General features: G+C 35.3%; 1 protein-coding gene across 1 annotated transcript; it reads left to right on the forward strand.

Annotated features, from left to right (window-relative positions):
- Positions 1–11,315: 11,315 nt before the first annotated feature.
- Positions 11,316–14,779, forward strand: LOC132121811 (large ribosomal subunit protein eL38). Its single transcript, XM_059531567.1, has 5 exons — positions 11,316–11,384; positions 11,567–11,592; positions 11,927–11,987; positions 12,490–12,612; positions 14,706–14,779. The coding sequence occupies exons 2-5, from the start codon at positions 11,590–11,592 to the stop codon at positions 14,729–14,731; spliced, it is 213 nt and encodes a 70-aa protein (XP_059387550.1). The 5' UTR covers positions 11,316–11,384; positions 11,567–11,589; the 3' UTR covers positions 14,732–14,779.
- The last annotated feature ends 344 nt before the right edge of the window (positions 14,780–15,123 follow it).

Consider the following 15,123-nt stretch of genomic DNA (forward strand, 5'->3'; position numbering starts at 1 on the left):
ATGTGCCTGAAAAGTTTATTATCTGCCAGATAGGATATGTATCGCAAAAATAAATAACCTCCCCCGACTAAATCACTTCTGAGTGGATTATTTTAATGTCCCTATAGTTCTAAAATCTTACAAAATTGATAGTTTGCAATAACTTACACAAGCTCAGATCTGCAGTGCTTCTTCAGTCACCTTCAGTCTAAACATTCTTGTTTAATTCTGTTCAGATAGATCAGGAAAACCTGGCAAACTCTTACAGTTTGTTTGCACAACTGGTTTGATTGCAATCACTGTACAGTGGAATGAGGAAGTTTGAAGCCTGTAGGATACAGAAGCAGGTTACTCTGGGAATTAAATCAAAGTGAGAAACGAGGAAGGAAATTGAATTAGATACTTCAATTAATTTTCCATTTCTGAACTCTGTATCCCCTTACACTTAAAGTCAGCTAATGGAGTTATGGAAATATGTAGTAGAAATGCACTTTCATTTGTTTCTCCTCTCCTCTTTATCCTCAATTATCTATTAATGATAGAGCCGATAAAAGATGTATTTAAAAATCTTGAATAAAACGAATGTAGAATGAGATGTAGCGCGTATGCATGTAATGAGGCCTGGAATCAAAAACAGAAATATGAAATTAACAGTAAAAACTTCATCTCATTTTACTGTAATTAGAAATGTCAAAAATCTCATTACGGTACAACCAGCGTTGGCAGTGGTGAGTGAAGTTCTGTAAGTGTTATTAGATTTGCTGGCAAAAGGAAGTTCATATAACTCGAGCTGACTTCAGATCTAAACTTTGCAAGGTTTTTACCCATGAATACATAAGCAGCTGATGCAATGAATGTTGAGAAAATTTCAAGGTTCAGATTTGCTTCCTTAACAGCAGGGTTGAAGATGTCCTTGCTATTTATTATAGAAACTACTGTATAAAAAAATAGAGAGAGAAATATTCATTCATATTTTTTGAGAAGGCTTTTATCACTTTGCCTTACCTTTTTCAGTTTGTCCAGTATATGCAATTACACTGGAGTAGGAGTCTGAAGTAAGAGTATGAAGTCATTCACTTCTACCAAATAAATCATCACTTTCTATTAGAATATTTGCACATTTGTTCTTAAAAGAACAGACATGAAGTTACATACGGGCAAACTCTTTCAGACAATCTTCCCATTTCACATTTCCACACACACACATACACACACACATTGTAAACCATAATGATTCAAATCCAAAATTGATATGCTGCTCTTGATAAAAATAAATAAACAAATAAAAATTTATAAAAAATAAATATATTCCTAGGTGTTTCAATATACTGAGAGAAACAGAGATAAAAATAAAACCAGACAGAAGAAGAATCAATTGCGGAGGATTTGCGTGTTTTTTGAAAGACAGAATATTTCTGCCAGGCGCATTCTCAGAAGGGCAATCCTGCATAATATCTTCATCTAATAACCGCCATTTCTTTAATGTGCGCTCTTCCCTACTAGGCTTCTCAAAAAGGGTTTGAATAACTACCTTTCGAATTACCTGAGAGAGTCGTTTCAGTAATGGCTTTTTAATCACCTTGAAAATCACTATTCCATCACAAAACTTTCTCACATGGTGCTGAAAAAAGTTTCCTTTGGATTTAATGGTCTTGGCAAAGTGTCTGCCTCGTCTTTTTCTCTCAATCCCTTACAGTCTTCTCCTCCCTCTACCGCCATCAGTCTTCAAATTTACTCACAGACCAATCTTTTCCAATTTTGACAAATGATACTGCAACCTCATTAAAGACAAAAGTAATGACGAACAGGGCATGGATTAAGTCTGTTTGGAGTGTGTGTTTTTGTTTGTGGCCATCTAACACACAATGCAAATTGAGTTAAATCCATAAATAGATGTTATTAGTCTCAAAGATCACTAAATTTGGTGATGTGGATCCTCAGCTAAGAGAAACTAATAGCCAGTGCTCTACGCTTCACGGATCTCTCTTCTCAATTGCTTTTGTTGATAAACAGTCACGATGCACAAGCACTTTAAAAACAGCCCACGGATAAAGAAATAAAGAGAAGAATACTATCACTTTAGCTCATTTCCTTTTTGACATTCAGAAAGTGATTTTTGTAAGGATTAGCCTTTTTAATGCGGAGCTCTTGGAATTTGTGAGACTCATTTTCAATGCTCATTTTGCAGTCTTTCGACTCGTCAGCAGTTTTATCATGTTATGTTAAATTCTGATCAAATATGCCCTCAACATCTTGCAACTATACATATTTAACAACACAAACTCTACTAGATTAGAAAAAATTGACAAATGTGTAATGTAAATGGCTTGTTTACTCTGTGTATCTGCATAGCTAAGCAGCATTAACCCTGTTCCTGCTTTGCTTAGCATCTTGAAGATGATCGTAGTGGTTCCATTTTTTTTTTATGTAATTCTGAAACTGAATAATTTCATGAATTTTTTTTCCATTAAAGGAATAGTTTACCCCCAAAAAATAAAATTTTCTGAAAAGTTGCTTACCCTCTGGCCATCCAAGTTTCTTCATGGGAATTACATCACTTGTTTGCCAATGGATCCTCTGTGGTGAATGGGTGCCGTCAGAATGAGCATTCCAACAGCTGATAGAAACATCACTATAACACAAAAAGTCATTCACACAACTCCAATCCATCAGTTAACATCTAGTAAAGGGAAAAACTGCTTGTTCGCAAGGATCAAATCCCTGTTGACTTTATATTTTGACATTAAACCATCCATATTCCATTATAATCATTGCTCCAAGTACAAAATCCATCCCCTGTTGTCGTCTCGGCCTGTTTTCATTTATGAACAGATACACTCTTGCTTCACGATGCCATAGAAAAACCTTTTTGTCTAAACGGTTCCATAAAGAACATTTAACATCTGAAGAATCTTTCTGTTTCACAAAAGGTTATTTGTGGCGAAAGAAGGTTCTTCAGATTATAAAAAGGTACGAAAGAGAAGGTTCTTTAAAGAGCCTTTGACTGAATGGCTCTTTGTGGAACCAAAAAATGGTTCTTCTATGGCATCGCTTGTAGAACCTTTTAAAGCACCTTTATTTTTAAGAGTGTATATTCACGACTATTTTACTGGAGAAGACATTATCATGGATAAAGGTCTTGTATTTTAGCCTGAAAAAACAGTTTGAGGTTAAAATGTCTTCATGATGGATATCTTTATTACAAACACACAGCTTCAAGCTTATGAGATGTGAATTGATGGACTGGAGATGTGGATTATTTGTAGATTATTGTGATGTTTTCATCATCCGTTTGGACTCTTATTCTGACAGCACCCATTCACTGCAGAGGATCCATTTGTGAGCAAGTGATGTAATGTGAAATTTCTCTAAATCTTTTCCAATATAGAAACAAACTCATCTACACCTAGGATGGGCTGAGTGTGAGTAAACATTCTGCAAATTAACATTTTTGGGTGAACTATTCATTTTACAGTTGTTGATAATTTCTGCCCTCTTTTACAGAAACTCATGAAATACTGGATAAGAATCTGACTTTTATTTTATTATTATTCTGACAGCATTGTTTCCAAAGAAATTTTTGCATTGTAATATGTAGAGAATACTGCAAACTAATCCAAGCTAACATTATTACATTTGATACTTGACATATCATACTTGATGATGATAGTAAAAGAATTTTGTTTCTCACTTTCCTTGAATCTGCCCAAATCACTGTTGACAGGACAGCCTTTGAAGAAATCTAGGAGAATATGATGCCGCTCCAGGCTCCAGCCCTCAGAAGTGTGTTCAGGTGAGCTGAGGTTTTGGACATTATGTCTAGTGAAATGATGATGTACATTGATGTTCACTGATGATATACAAAATTATTTTAATTAAATGCCCCATATTTTAAAAGGTTTAAATGTTATTGTCTGCTCCCCTAGTGGCACCAAACAGAATTGCAAAAACGAGTGTTTATTTATTCTTTATTTTGGAAATACTTTTATTCAGCCAGAAAGTACTGACACTGAAAGTACTGACACTGAAGACTGGAATAATTGCTGCTGAAAATTTGCCATCAAAGGAATACATTTTAATTCATTTTAAAATGTATTATAAATGAGAAAACAGTTATTTTAAATTGTAACATTGTTTCACAATGCATGACAATGTACATAATGTACACATTTCAATGTATTTACTCTAATAAAGTAAAAGTGGGAAGTCGTGGCATAGTGGTTAGGGGAAGTCATGGCCTAGTGGTTAGAGAGTTTGACTTCTAACCCTAAGGATGGGGTTCAAGTCTTTGGCTGGCAATACCACGACTGAGGTGCCCTTGAGCAAGGCACCGAACCCCCAACTGCTCCCTGGGTGCCACAGCATAAATGGCTGCTCACTGTGTGTGTGCACGCACTTTGGATGGGTTAAATGCAGAGCATGAATTCTGAGTATGGTGCATGTCACTTCACTTTTTTTTTGTGATGAATGTAAGAGCCTTCTTTCAAAAACATTCTAAAAAATCTAAAACGGTAAATGGTCAAATTAAACATATTATTATAGACTGAAAGTTCGCTAGCTTTGTGTACCAATAGCTGAATAGTCTCTTAACTTATCACAATGCCAACATATCAACCTAGTATGATACCAGGCCAAACAGACTGCAATTCCATGTAATGCCACTAGTGGCACCAATATTGCATTCCATTTGAAATAGTTCAAAGTAGCTCAAATCAAAGAATTCTCAGTGGAATACTTATAGAGTTGCCAATTCAAACAACTTTTCAAACCCAAGGTCATTGCAGTTCAATTCACCAAGCACTAAGTCAGAAACTGTGGGACTGAAGCTGGTAAATAACATTCTTAAAGACCATAAATATTTAATATGTTGTGCAGCAGAGTAAAACAGGGTAAAGGTTCAGCTGGGTTTGGAGATGATGTGGAGACGGAGCTCTGACTGGCTCAAAGGAATAGCAGGCAACAGAAGAATGCAGAATTACCCCATGTGTGATATGGACCACTATATCAGAATGTCAGCATCCACCGCATCATAAGGCTGTTTTCATTACTGCAGTCCTGGCCTTCTGAACTAAAATATATGCTTTCCTGTCTGTAGCCAAAAGTAATAAATTGTAGAAGAGGTGTTTTATTTTGTGTACGAGGAGACATTAAAAGCAAATGTGAATCTTGACTTTTTAGGGAAGATGCCACATAATATTGACAGTAGAGTGGACACTATTCACGGAGACAAGGTGTAATGGAATCGGGACATGACATGACATGGACTACACTTTTGTGCATAGACATAATAAAAATGCTTGACAGTTGTTTGAATGCAACATATTCTATAATAAATTGTATATAATAAAAAAGCATTAATATTTTAGGGCACATAATAATGAAAATGACTTAAATGGCATAAATGACAGTAGTTTAATACAAAAATATTTGTATAATAAAAATAATGATATTTGCACATTTTTGGGCACATAATAAAAATGACTGAACTGGCACACTTGACAGTAATTTTAATTAAATTATTTTATAATACATTTTATATAATAAAAAGGATTAATATTTTAGGGCAAGTAAGAATAATAATGACTTAAATGGCACATCTGACATTACTTTTGATATATATATATATATATATATATATATATATATATATATATATATATATATATATATATATATACACATATATATAAAACAACATTATATTTTAACAATATTAGAGCTCTTAATAATAAAAATAGCTCATTTGACACAGAAGAAAGCAAAGTTAGATGAAAAATATTTTTATAACAAAAACAAAAATATATTTTAACATTTCAGCGCACATAATAAAAATGACTGAACTGACACACTTCACAGTCCTTTTAATGCTTAATATTTTTTATAATAAAAACATTAATGTAATATTTTAATAATAATGTATTCAAATATTTTATATAATAAAATATTTGCATGGTCTTCGAAAGAAAGTAGTTCTGAGCTTTGTTATAAAGCAATGCATTGTCCAATTAGATTGTACTAAAGAACGCCTAGGAGATGCATTGTATTACAAGGAGTAATGATCCACTATATTCTATAATGTGACTGATGGCAGATATGGATATATGGAAATATAAAAGTCTGATTCGCTAAATGGAAACCTGCTGGCTCAGCTCCTTGGTTCAGGTAATAAGAAAAACACTTAGATGGAAGACAGTGATTCAGAAAGGCAGTCAGAGAAAATTCAGGTGCCTGATTCCATTAGAGCAGCGGTTTCTCATCAGAGAACAATAACCCAAACGCTTTTCATCTTTTGAAGCTCTGATTCAGCCAAATGGATGATAAAGATGGTAAATGTGCCAAAAACTATCATCAGATGTCTCGGTGTATGTCAGTCTGGTGTGTCAGGTGTACTAACACAGTGAAAATTTTAGAGCATACTATATATTCAGCAACTCGGGGAGTCCTTTTTATTCTACATTAAGTGGTGCAGGCAACAGAACGCTGCATTCCAGCCAAGAGCGGTTACAGACAGTTGAAATAGTCCTGCTGTCGACGAAAATTGACAAAGTGGGTAGAAAAGCTGGAAGTCTGGTTCTCAAAGGCTGACAGGCACATGGATTGCTGGAAAAGCCTGCAGGCACCAGTGTAGATGGGCGGCATCAGGCTGGCACAGGGCAGACAGCTATTTTGAGAAAAGGATGCTGACTTTCAGAAACTACTAATTTATGAAGAAGTCATGTAGGTGAAAGTAGGAACTAAAACTAGATAAAAGTGGCTGTTTCAAGATATATATTTTTCCTGAGTGAGCTGGTGCAATATACCTTAACTGCATATCTTTCATATCCGTATGGTTAACATTAATACTGCAAAATCAGATCCCAAACAGTCATGTAACATACTATTCGGGTACATTGCTCCATTAGAATATAAACTTCACCTGTGAATATCTTGAGATGTGAAGTCAAAAGCATCAGGGAAAAAAAACCTGCCAATTTCCATCTCTTAGGGACCTTAAAAAATAGTCACTGAAAATATAATGAAATATGCATCTTACAAAAACATATTTGCTAGAAAATGAGAGGCTGTCTAGGAAGATACTGTTTGTGTGTATATATATATTTATATATATATATATATATATATATATATCTGTACAGACCAAAAGTTTGGACATACCTTCTCATTCAAAGAGTTTTCTTTATTTTCATGACTATGAAAATTGTAGAGTCACACTGAAGGCATCAAGGGCTATTTGACCAAGAAGGAGAGTGACGGGGTGCTGCGCCAGATGACCTGGCCTCCACAGTCACCGGACCTGAACCCAATCGAGATGGTTTAGGGGTGAGCTGGATCGCAGACAGAAGGCAAAAGGGCCAACAAGTGCTAAGCATCTCTCGGGGAACTCCTTCAAGACTGTTGGAAGACCATTTCAGGTGACTACCTCTTGAAGCTCATCAAGAGAACGCCAAGAGTGTGCAAAGCAGTAATCAAAGCAAAAGGTGGCTACTTTGAAGAACCTAGAATATGACATATTTTCAGTTGTTTCACACTTTTTTGTTATGTATATAATTCCATATATAATTCCACATGTGTTAATTCATAGTTTTGATGCCTTCAGTGTGAATCTACAATTTTCATAGTCATGAAAATAAAGAAAACTCTTTTGATGAGAAGGTGTGTCCAAACTATTGGTCTGTACTGTATATATATATAAAATTTATCCATGTGACGTCAAAGCTGAATTTTGATAGTCTTTAGTGCACATAGTGCACAAACTTATTACTATTATTTTTCTATGTTTTATTTTTATCAATGTAAATGTCTTCACTGTCGCTTTTGAACTATTTAATGCATCCTGATTCCTTGCTGAATAAAAGTATTCATTTCTGCCATTTGTTTCTGAAATTCTCATAGATATCCAGGTGAATAACTTGGATCTAGCAATGATTTCCCTGTAATGTTCCTATCACAATGTGAAATGGCCCTTTCTGTTGCACTACTAAAATGATGTCCTTCAACCTCTGAAGTCTGTATGATTGCTTTCAGATAACATCTTATAATCCAGGGTGTAAGAATCAATACTAGCCGATCAATGCACATAATGCATATAAAGATGAGGAAAAATCCCTTGTCAAAAGTAGTATATGAATTCACCTCAGCTGACTGTTTAAATATGTTCTTGTGAAAGAAAATGTATCTGTCTGGGCCTAGACGCTCACGAGAATGCTTACATGTGGTTCAATTCCATTTTCAAGTGTAAAATCCTCAGCAGATCCTTTGCAAACCTAATTGAAAATTCCATTTCACGTTATTTCACCAGTGCTATTGGGCTCTTGTCTTATTCCAGTTCCAGATATATACATTACCATCCCAGTGCAGCCCTACGGCGCTACAGGTTTGAAATTAAAGATGAAATTAAGTTGAGCAAAACTAATGATGGTTGGATGAACCCTGCTTCTTATTCCCATTTATGGTTCCAGCAGAATCCAAACCATGATTGATGCCGGGCCAGCACCACATATTACTTCTGGCTATACACACAGTGAAGCTTGTGTTTGTCTCACCTGAATGGCTGAGTGATGGACTGCGTGTCATTACAGACGATGTACGTTAGTCAAAATGGAGCCTGAAGACTTGGCACACATTTATTCTAATGGCTCAGAGATGGTATGTAAGGAAAGCTCTGCATGTGCTGATGTGGTAGTCAATTGTAAAAAAAATAAAAATAATAATAATCATAAAAAAAATTAAAATTGATTATATTCGTTGTTTTTATGCAATGATTATTTTTTGCTAATTTAAATTGGAATTGAGCACCATGCTCGTATTTTGTTTTTTATTTTTTTTTGTTTTCTATTTACATTTTAACTTTTAATTTTAGTCATTTTGTTTTGTTTTTGTCTTTATTATTATTATTTATTTATGTGTTCATATATTTTAGCCTTTTAACTTTATTTAGTTTTTGTTATTTTAGTAAGTCAATTCAAACTTAACAAAAATGACAACTAGCTGAAATTACATATATATATATATATATATATATTATTTCAGTTAATATTTCAGGTATTTTTAAAACATATATATCGGTTTTTATTTTTATTTATTTCGCTTTTATATTTATTTTATTACTTCAGTTTAGACTAAACCAGAGCCTTGAAATAAATTAAACATTAACTGAAATAAAATAAAATATTGCAAAGAACCAAACTAATTAAGTAAATAAATAAAAATAAAACCAAAAAAAAAGTATAAGAAAACATTATTTAATTTCAGCTAGTTGCCAATGCAATTATTTTTGTTTAGTGCAGAGCCATTTAAATGTCTATATATTCTATTAGGAAGTTCTATCTATCTGACATTTTTTATTAGGCATATGCAGCTTAATTATGTTTAAGTTACTGACTGACTCATGAAAACATAAGAATCAGAGGTCTGACCCTGAAGGCTATAGCCCACATGTGGGAATTAAAGTTTCACTAGGTGAGAATTTTAAACAGGCTGCTGAATTATTTTTAATTTAATTTATTAATTTTTTTTTTTTTTTTTTTTTTTTTTTACATTTTAAAGGAAATGTGTGTTTTCGCATCCAAACCTTGCAGCCAAGATGATCATTTTTTAGTATACTGTTCTAAAACCTCAGTTCCCTCATTCTGTGGGTTGGATATTTCCTCAAGTTTTATCATCTAGCACATGAAAGTCTGATCCAAAGGTCCATTGTTAGATCATTCAACCAGCAACTGTATTTAAACTGAATGGGAATACTAACAAACAGCGTTCTCCATATTATCAGTCTGCTTGCATACTAGCATATAAATAAAAAACAATCAGTTTTACAGTTTCATGTCTTTGGAATTTGAGGAATGGAGTCAGAGAACTGAAGATATGGACATATGGAAAACATAGGCTCAGTAAGTGGTCATATACTGCCCTCTTTCTTCTCTATCTCTCATGTTTCGTGCAACTCTCTTTGTTTCATAAGCATAATCTGCCATCTAGTGCCACTGCACCAAAAGTGACTGCAAAAAATATGTGGAATAAAAAAATAGATATAATAAAAGTATGATAGACATCTACATGCACTGTAATCTAGGAAAGATTGATAGATTTGCTCCTCATCATCAATCTGAAATGTGCTTTTTTAGATTTTTATTTTAATTGCACAACCTGCACCAAACCCACCTTCGTTAACTGAGGTTGGACAGGACAGGCTTTAATAAATTCCCTGAATGGAAGCAGCAAATACACCGAGCCAAATTAAGCTAATCAGCATTCTGCTCAGTGGAGGGCTGCGAGCTGTGGGATCTGCCCTATGCCTACTACGTGGGCCGAAAAACATTTGAACCAATGGGACAGTAATTACAGTGAGGAGGGCAGGGGTGGTGTCTACCTTTATTAATTAAGTGCTGAGAAGAATCCAGCAGATGAGTTGAAATACACTCAAGAGCCAGATGTGTGAATTATTGATGTGCATGTGCATGCATAACTAAAGATCTAAAGAACCTAACTATCTCACAGATTCTGCTATAAACATCAAGTATGCAAGCCTATAGCTATAATGAATGCCCTTTTAAAGAATGAATCACTCTTTTAAATCAGTTCTTTTCACAAGGATGGTCAAGTGGTTTAAATATAGGCCTCTCTCTTTCTCATTTGATTGGTTGATTGATTGTCTGATCGTTTGTGAAATCAGTGCCTTACATCATATAAAATGTGTCACCTCTGTAATAGACATAAAATGTTTTTTTTTTTGTTTGTTAATTCAATATAATGATTTATGGTTATATTTTACATATAGCGATAAGTTATTGGCGATAATGGTAAGTAATAATTTTCGTTCTAAAGTTTTATTCAATTTTAGTCATCTTTTGTAAGTCACCTTTTAATTTGTCAAATGTTATGAAGATAATGAAATGTGGAAATAAAAACAACAATACATCAAAAATATCATTTTAAATGGACAAAATTATTAACATAAACCTAAATAGCCTACAGGTGAATTCCGGGTATCTCTTGTTCTTTGAAACCACAATAATGGAGCAGACTGCTGACTTGGCAATGGTCCAGAAGACGATCACTGACACCCTCCACAAAGAGAGGAAGTCACAGAAGGTCTTTACTGAAAGGGGTGGCTGTTCACAGAGTACTGTAGAACATCCCTACAGGGAGCTTGCATTTCAGAGATCTCTCCATGTGCCCTTCAGCACTTTTTCACAATATTTTTTTTTTTAGATGCACCTGTACATCTATTTCATAAAGTCTCCAGATTTAATTTAAGAAAATGCATGATATATTCATGCTGCACCAGTAGACGTCCCTGTGAGTTTTTACTTTTTAGACCAGAGAGTCCCTCTTGAGCCACCGTAGCCGGTAGATATCAGGCCTTCACGCGGAAGTCCCGCCCTTTTCACCCCTCGCTCGCGGGACGTGTAAGTGTTAGCATTTTAGCTCTATCAAACGAATCCATGTAAATCTGCATCGATCCATCAATATTCATATTTCAGACATGTGTGATGAAAAAGACCAAGTATAAATGCATCATTAAACGAAATATTTGCCTGAAGCTGTGTAGAATAGTGGTGTAATAAAGTCTTGTTTTTCTGCATTGCAGGGTCGAGTCGCACCTCAAACAAAATGGTGAGATTGTTTATATCTTGCATTCACGTGTTTTTTATTATTATTAAATGGTCAAATATAGAGTGTGTCGGTTTAAGTGACATTTGTTCTATGTTAAAATAAAATCGAATTTGAAGTAAAATCCCTGGATAACCGAAGGTGGCTAATGGTGGTGATATGGAGGAGTGTCACGCTGATGGACAACCTAGAAATGTTCGAGAACTTATACGAGTAATACAGTGAATCCGTCTAGATTTAAACGCATTAAAAGTTTGTCTGATAATAAGAATTCTGGAGAAGCTATTAAGATATCGAGTTAAGTACTAACATGTAAATGTCGTGTTCATCTTCACAGCCACGCAAAATTGAAGAAATCAAAGATTTCCTGCTTACAGCAAGGAGGAAGGATGCGAAGTGTAAGTTTAATTTTTAATAAACCAGTTATGGTACATTTAAGGTTTTCCTTTTTGTGTTTCTGTTGTAGTGCTGTAAGTTGTTGTTGTTATTGTGACAGTTTGTTTGGTCTTACTGTATGGGTTATCGTGATGCTTTTTGGTGCATCTTTAAAGTATTCACTTTACTGAAGGTAATGTTAGTGCATCTTAGTCCTGGAGGACTGAACAATGGTTCAGAGACTAGAAATGAGCTGACGTTACCTGTTCTAGATGTCCAACATGTTTAGTACTGAGGTGTTGCAAGACCAGGTTTGACAAGAATTGGCTTAATGTTGAATAGATTTTGATCTGACAGGACAACACGTTTAAGAGATTTTTTTTTTTTGTGACATTTGCTAAAAGTTTTAATTCTATCGATACTGAATTTTACAAGTATTCAGAGTTCTTTCCAACTGCATTGGCTGCTACAAAAGTGTGTACTGCTATTGATGGACCTCTCTAAATTCATGTTGTGTTCCAACAGCTGTCAAAATCAAGAAGAACAAGGATAATGTGAAGTTCAAGGTTCGCTGCAGCAGATACCTGTACACATTAGTCATCACAGACAAAGAGAAGGCTGAGAAGCTCAAGCAGTCCTTGCCACCAGGTGAGTCTTCAGAAACCACATCACACTGCTGGGATTATAATACCATAGAAGTAATAATGCTAATATCAAGATCTCTATCAAACAAGAGAACCAAATCCTTTAAGTGGTTACGTTTTTGAAGCATAATGCTTGTGCAGTAATTTGATCAACCTTAAAGGGTTAGTTCGCCCAATTTGCAAAATTGTCATTAATAACTTACCCTCATGTTGTTCCAAACCCGTAAGACCTCCGTTTATCTTTGGAACACAGTTTAAGATATTTTAGATTTAGTCCGAGAGCTCTCAGTCCCTCCATTGAAACTGTGTGTACGGTATACTGTCCATGTCCAGAAAGGTAAGAAAAACATCAAAGTAGTCCATGTGACATCAGAGGGCCAGTTAGAATTTTTTGAAGCATCGTAAATACATTTTGGTCCAAAACTAGCAAAAACTACGACTTTATTCAGCATTGTCCTCTCTTCCGTGTCTGTTGTGAGAGAGTTCAAAACAAAGCAGTTTGTCATATCCTATTGGTGAATGAATCATTTGATGTAACTGGATCTTTTTGAACCAGTTCACCAAATCGAACTGAATCATTTTAAACGGTTCGCGTCTCCAATACGCATTAATCCACAAATGACTTAAGCTGTTAACTTTTTTTAATGTGGCTGACACTCCCTCTGAGTTCAAACAAACCAATATCCCGGAGTAATTCGTGTACTCAAACAGTACACTGACTGAACTGCTGTGAAGACCGAACTGAAGATGAACACCGAGCCGAGCCAGATAATGACTCGTTCACGAGTCAAGAACAGTTTCTGTCAGACATGTCCGATTCGAGGACCGAGGAGCTGATGATGCTGTGCATGTGTGATTCAGCGTGAAGCAAATCGACACACAGAGCGTCTGAACCAAACTGATTTTTTTGGTGATTGATTCTGAACTGATTCTGTGCTAATGTTATGAGCCCAGGTAAACCGAAGGCTTGCAATCATCGCCAACGACGCCATTACGTAGAGCGCAAAAGAACCGGTGAACCGTTTTCTTCAACCGGTTTATTGAATCAAACTGTCAGCAAGAACTACTGGTGATCCAAAAACAGATGCAACCCGTTCTTGACTCGTGAACGAGTCATTATCTGGCTCGGCTCTGTGTTCATCTCTCTCTTCACAGCAGTTCAGTCAGTGTACTGTTTGAGTAAATGAATTTCTCCGGGATATTGGTTTGTTTTAACTCAGAGGGAGTGTCAGCCACATTAAACAAATTAACGGTTTAAGTCATTTGTGGATTAATGCGTATTGGAGACGCGAACCGTTCAAAACGATTCAGTTCGATTTGTTGAACTCGAATGATTCGTTCGCGAACCGGATATGACAAACTGCTTTGTTTTTAACTCTCATAACAGACACGGAAGAGAAGACAATGCTGAATAAAGTCGTAGTTTTTGCTATTTTTGGACCAAAATGTGTTTTCGATGCTTCAAAAAATTCTAACTGACCCTCTGATGTCACATGGACTACTTTGATGTTTTTCTTACATTTCTGGAAGGACAGTATACCGTACACACAGCTTCAATGGAGGGACTGAGAGCTCTCTGACTAAATCTAAAATATCTTAAACTGTGTTCCGAAGATAAATGGGGGTCTTACTAGTTTGGAACGACATGAGGGTGAGTTATTAATGACATAATTTTGATTTTTGGGTGAACTATCACTTTAAGGATTTGTGCTAAATGTTTGGTAGAGTAAACCTACAAACAAAAGGCCTGCAAAAGTAAAGCTTTGATTTTAGTGTTGTGTTATTGTTTAGCTCTGAAATATTGTGTTGATGTGAACAACTTTGAGATCTTTAAAGTGCTTACAACTGACTGGAAAGTCATGGAAATGCTGTGCTCAGGTTTTTGAGGAGAATGCAAGATGTCCAAACACTTTGGGCCTGTTCTGTGCCCTCTGTGCATTTACACGCTTGCTAGAGCAATGATGGACCAAGTGCTGGGTTTCGCTTCACTCAGAGACTTCAGTTCCACCGGTCCACTAACACTTACAGCTGTGTCAGTTCTGGACTCTGTCCCTTCAAGGATAGCTGTAAATATGACCCATCTTTCTCTTGTTTCAGGTCTGGCTGTGAAGGAGCTCAAGTAGATGTCTCCATTGTACAAAATGTTGTAATAAAATTGGGAAAATTAAGAATACGGTTTTGTTTGTTTCTATGCTCTTTACACTTTAGGGCCTGCTTGAAAACCAAGTTTTATGCTATTTCTGAAAGCTGAATAAGCTTTCCACTGATGTATGGTTTCTTAGGACAGGACAGTATTTGGCTGATACATAACTATATGAAAATCTGGAATCTTAGGATGCTAAACTATCAAAATACTGAGAAAACTGCATCTAAAGTTGTCTATTGTTCTTAATGCATATTACTAATCAAATTAAGTTTTTTGTATAGTTTCAGTAGAAAACCACAATATACATTTTTGGAATAAAAGAAAAATCTGTAATGTATGTTATTGCTACAAATATACCTGTGCTACTTA

Source organism: Carassius carassius, chromosome 40 (genome assembly GCF_963082965.1).
Source record: "Carassius carassius chromosome 40, fCarCar2.1, whole genome shotgun sequence".
Lineage (NCBI taxonomy): Eukaryota > Metazoa > Chordata > Actinopteri > Cypriniformes > Cyprinidae > Carassius > Carassius carassius.

Bases quoted from the DNA above. Each gene is read 5' to 3' on its own strand.
- LOC132121811 (XM_059531567.1), top strand. The intron at 11,988-12,489 runs GTAAGTTTAATT...GTGTTCCAACAG, and splicing joins AAGGAGGAAGGATGCGAAGT to CTGTCAAAATCAAGAAGAAC. The intron at 12,613-14,705 runs GTGAGTCTTCAG...CTCTTGTTTCAG, and splicing joins CAAGCAGTCCTTGCCACCAG to GTCTGGCTGTGAAGGAGCTC.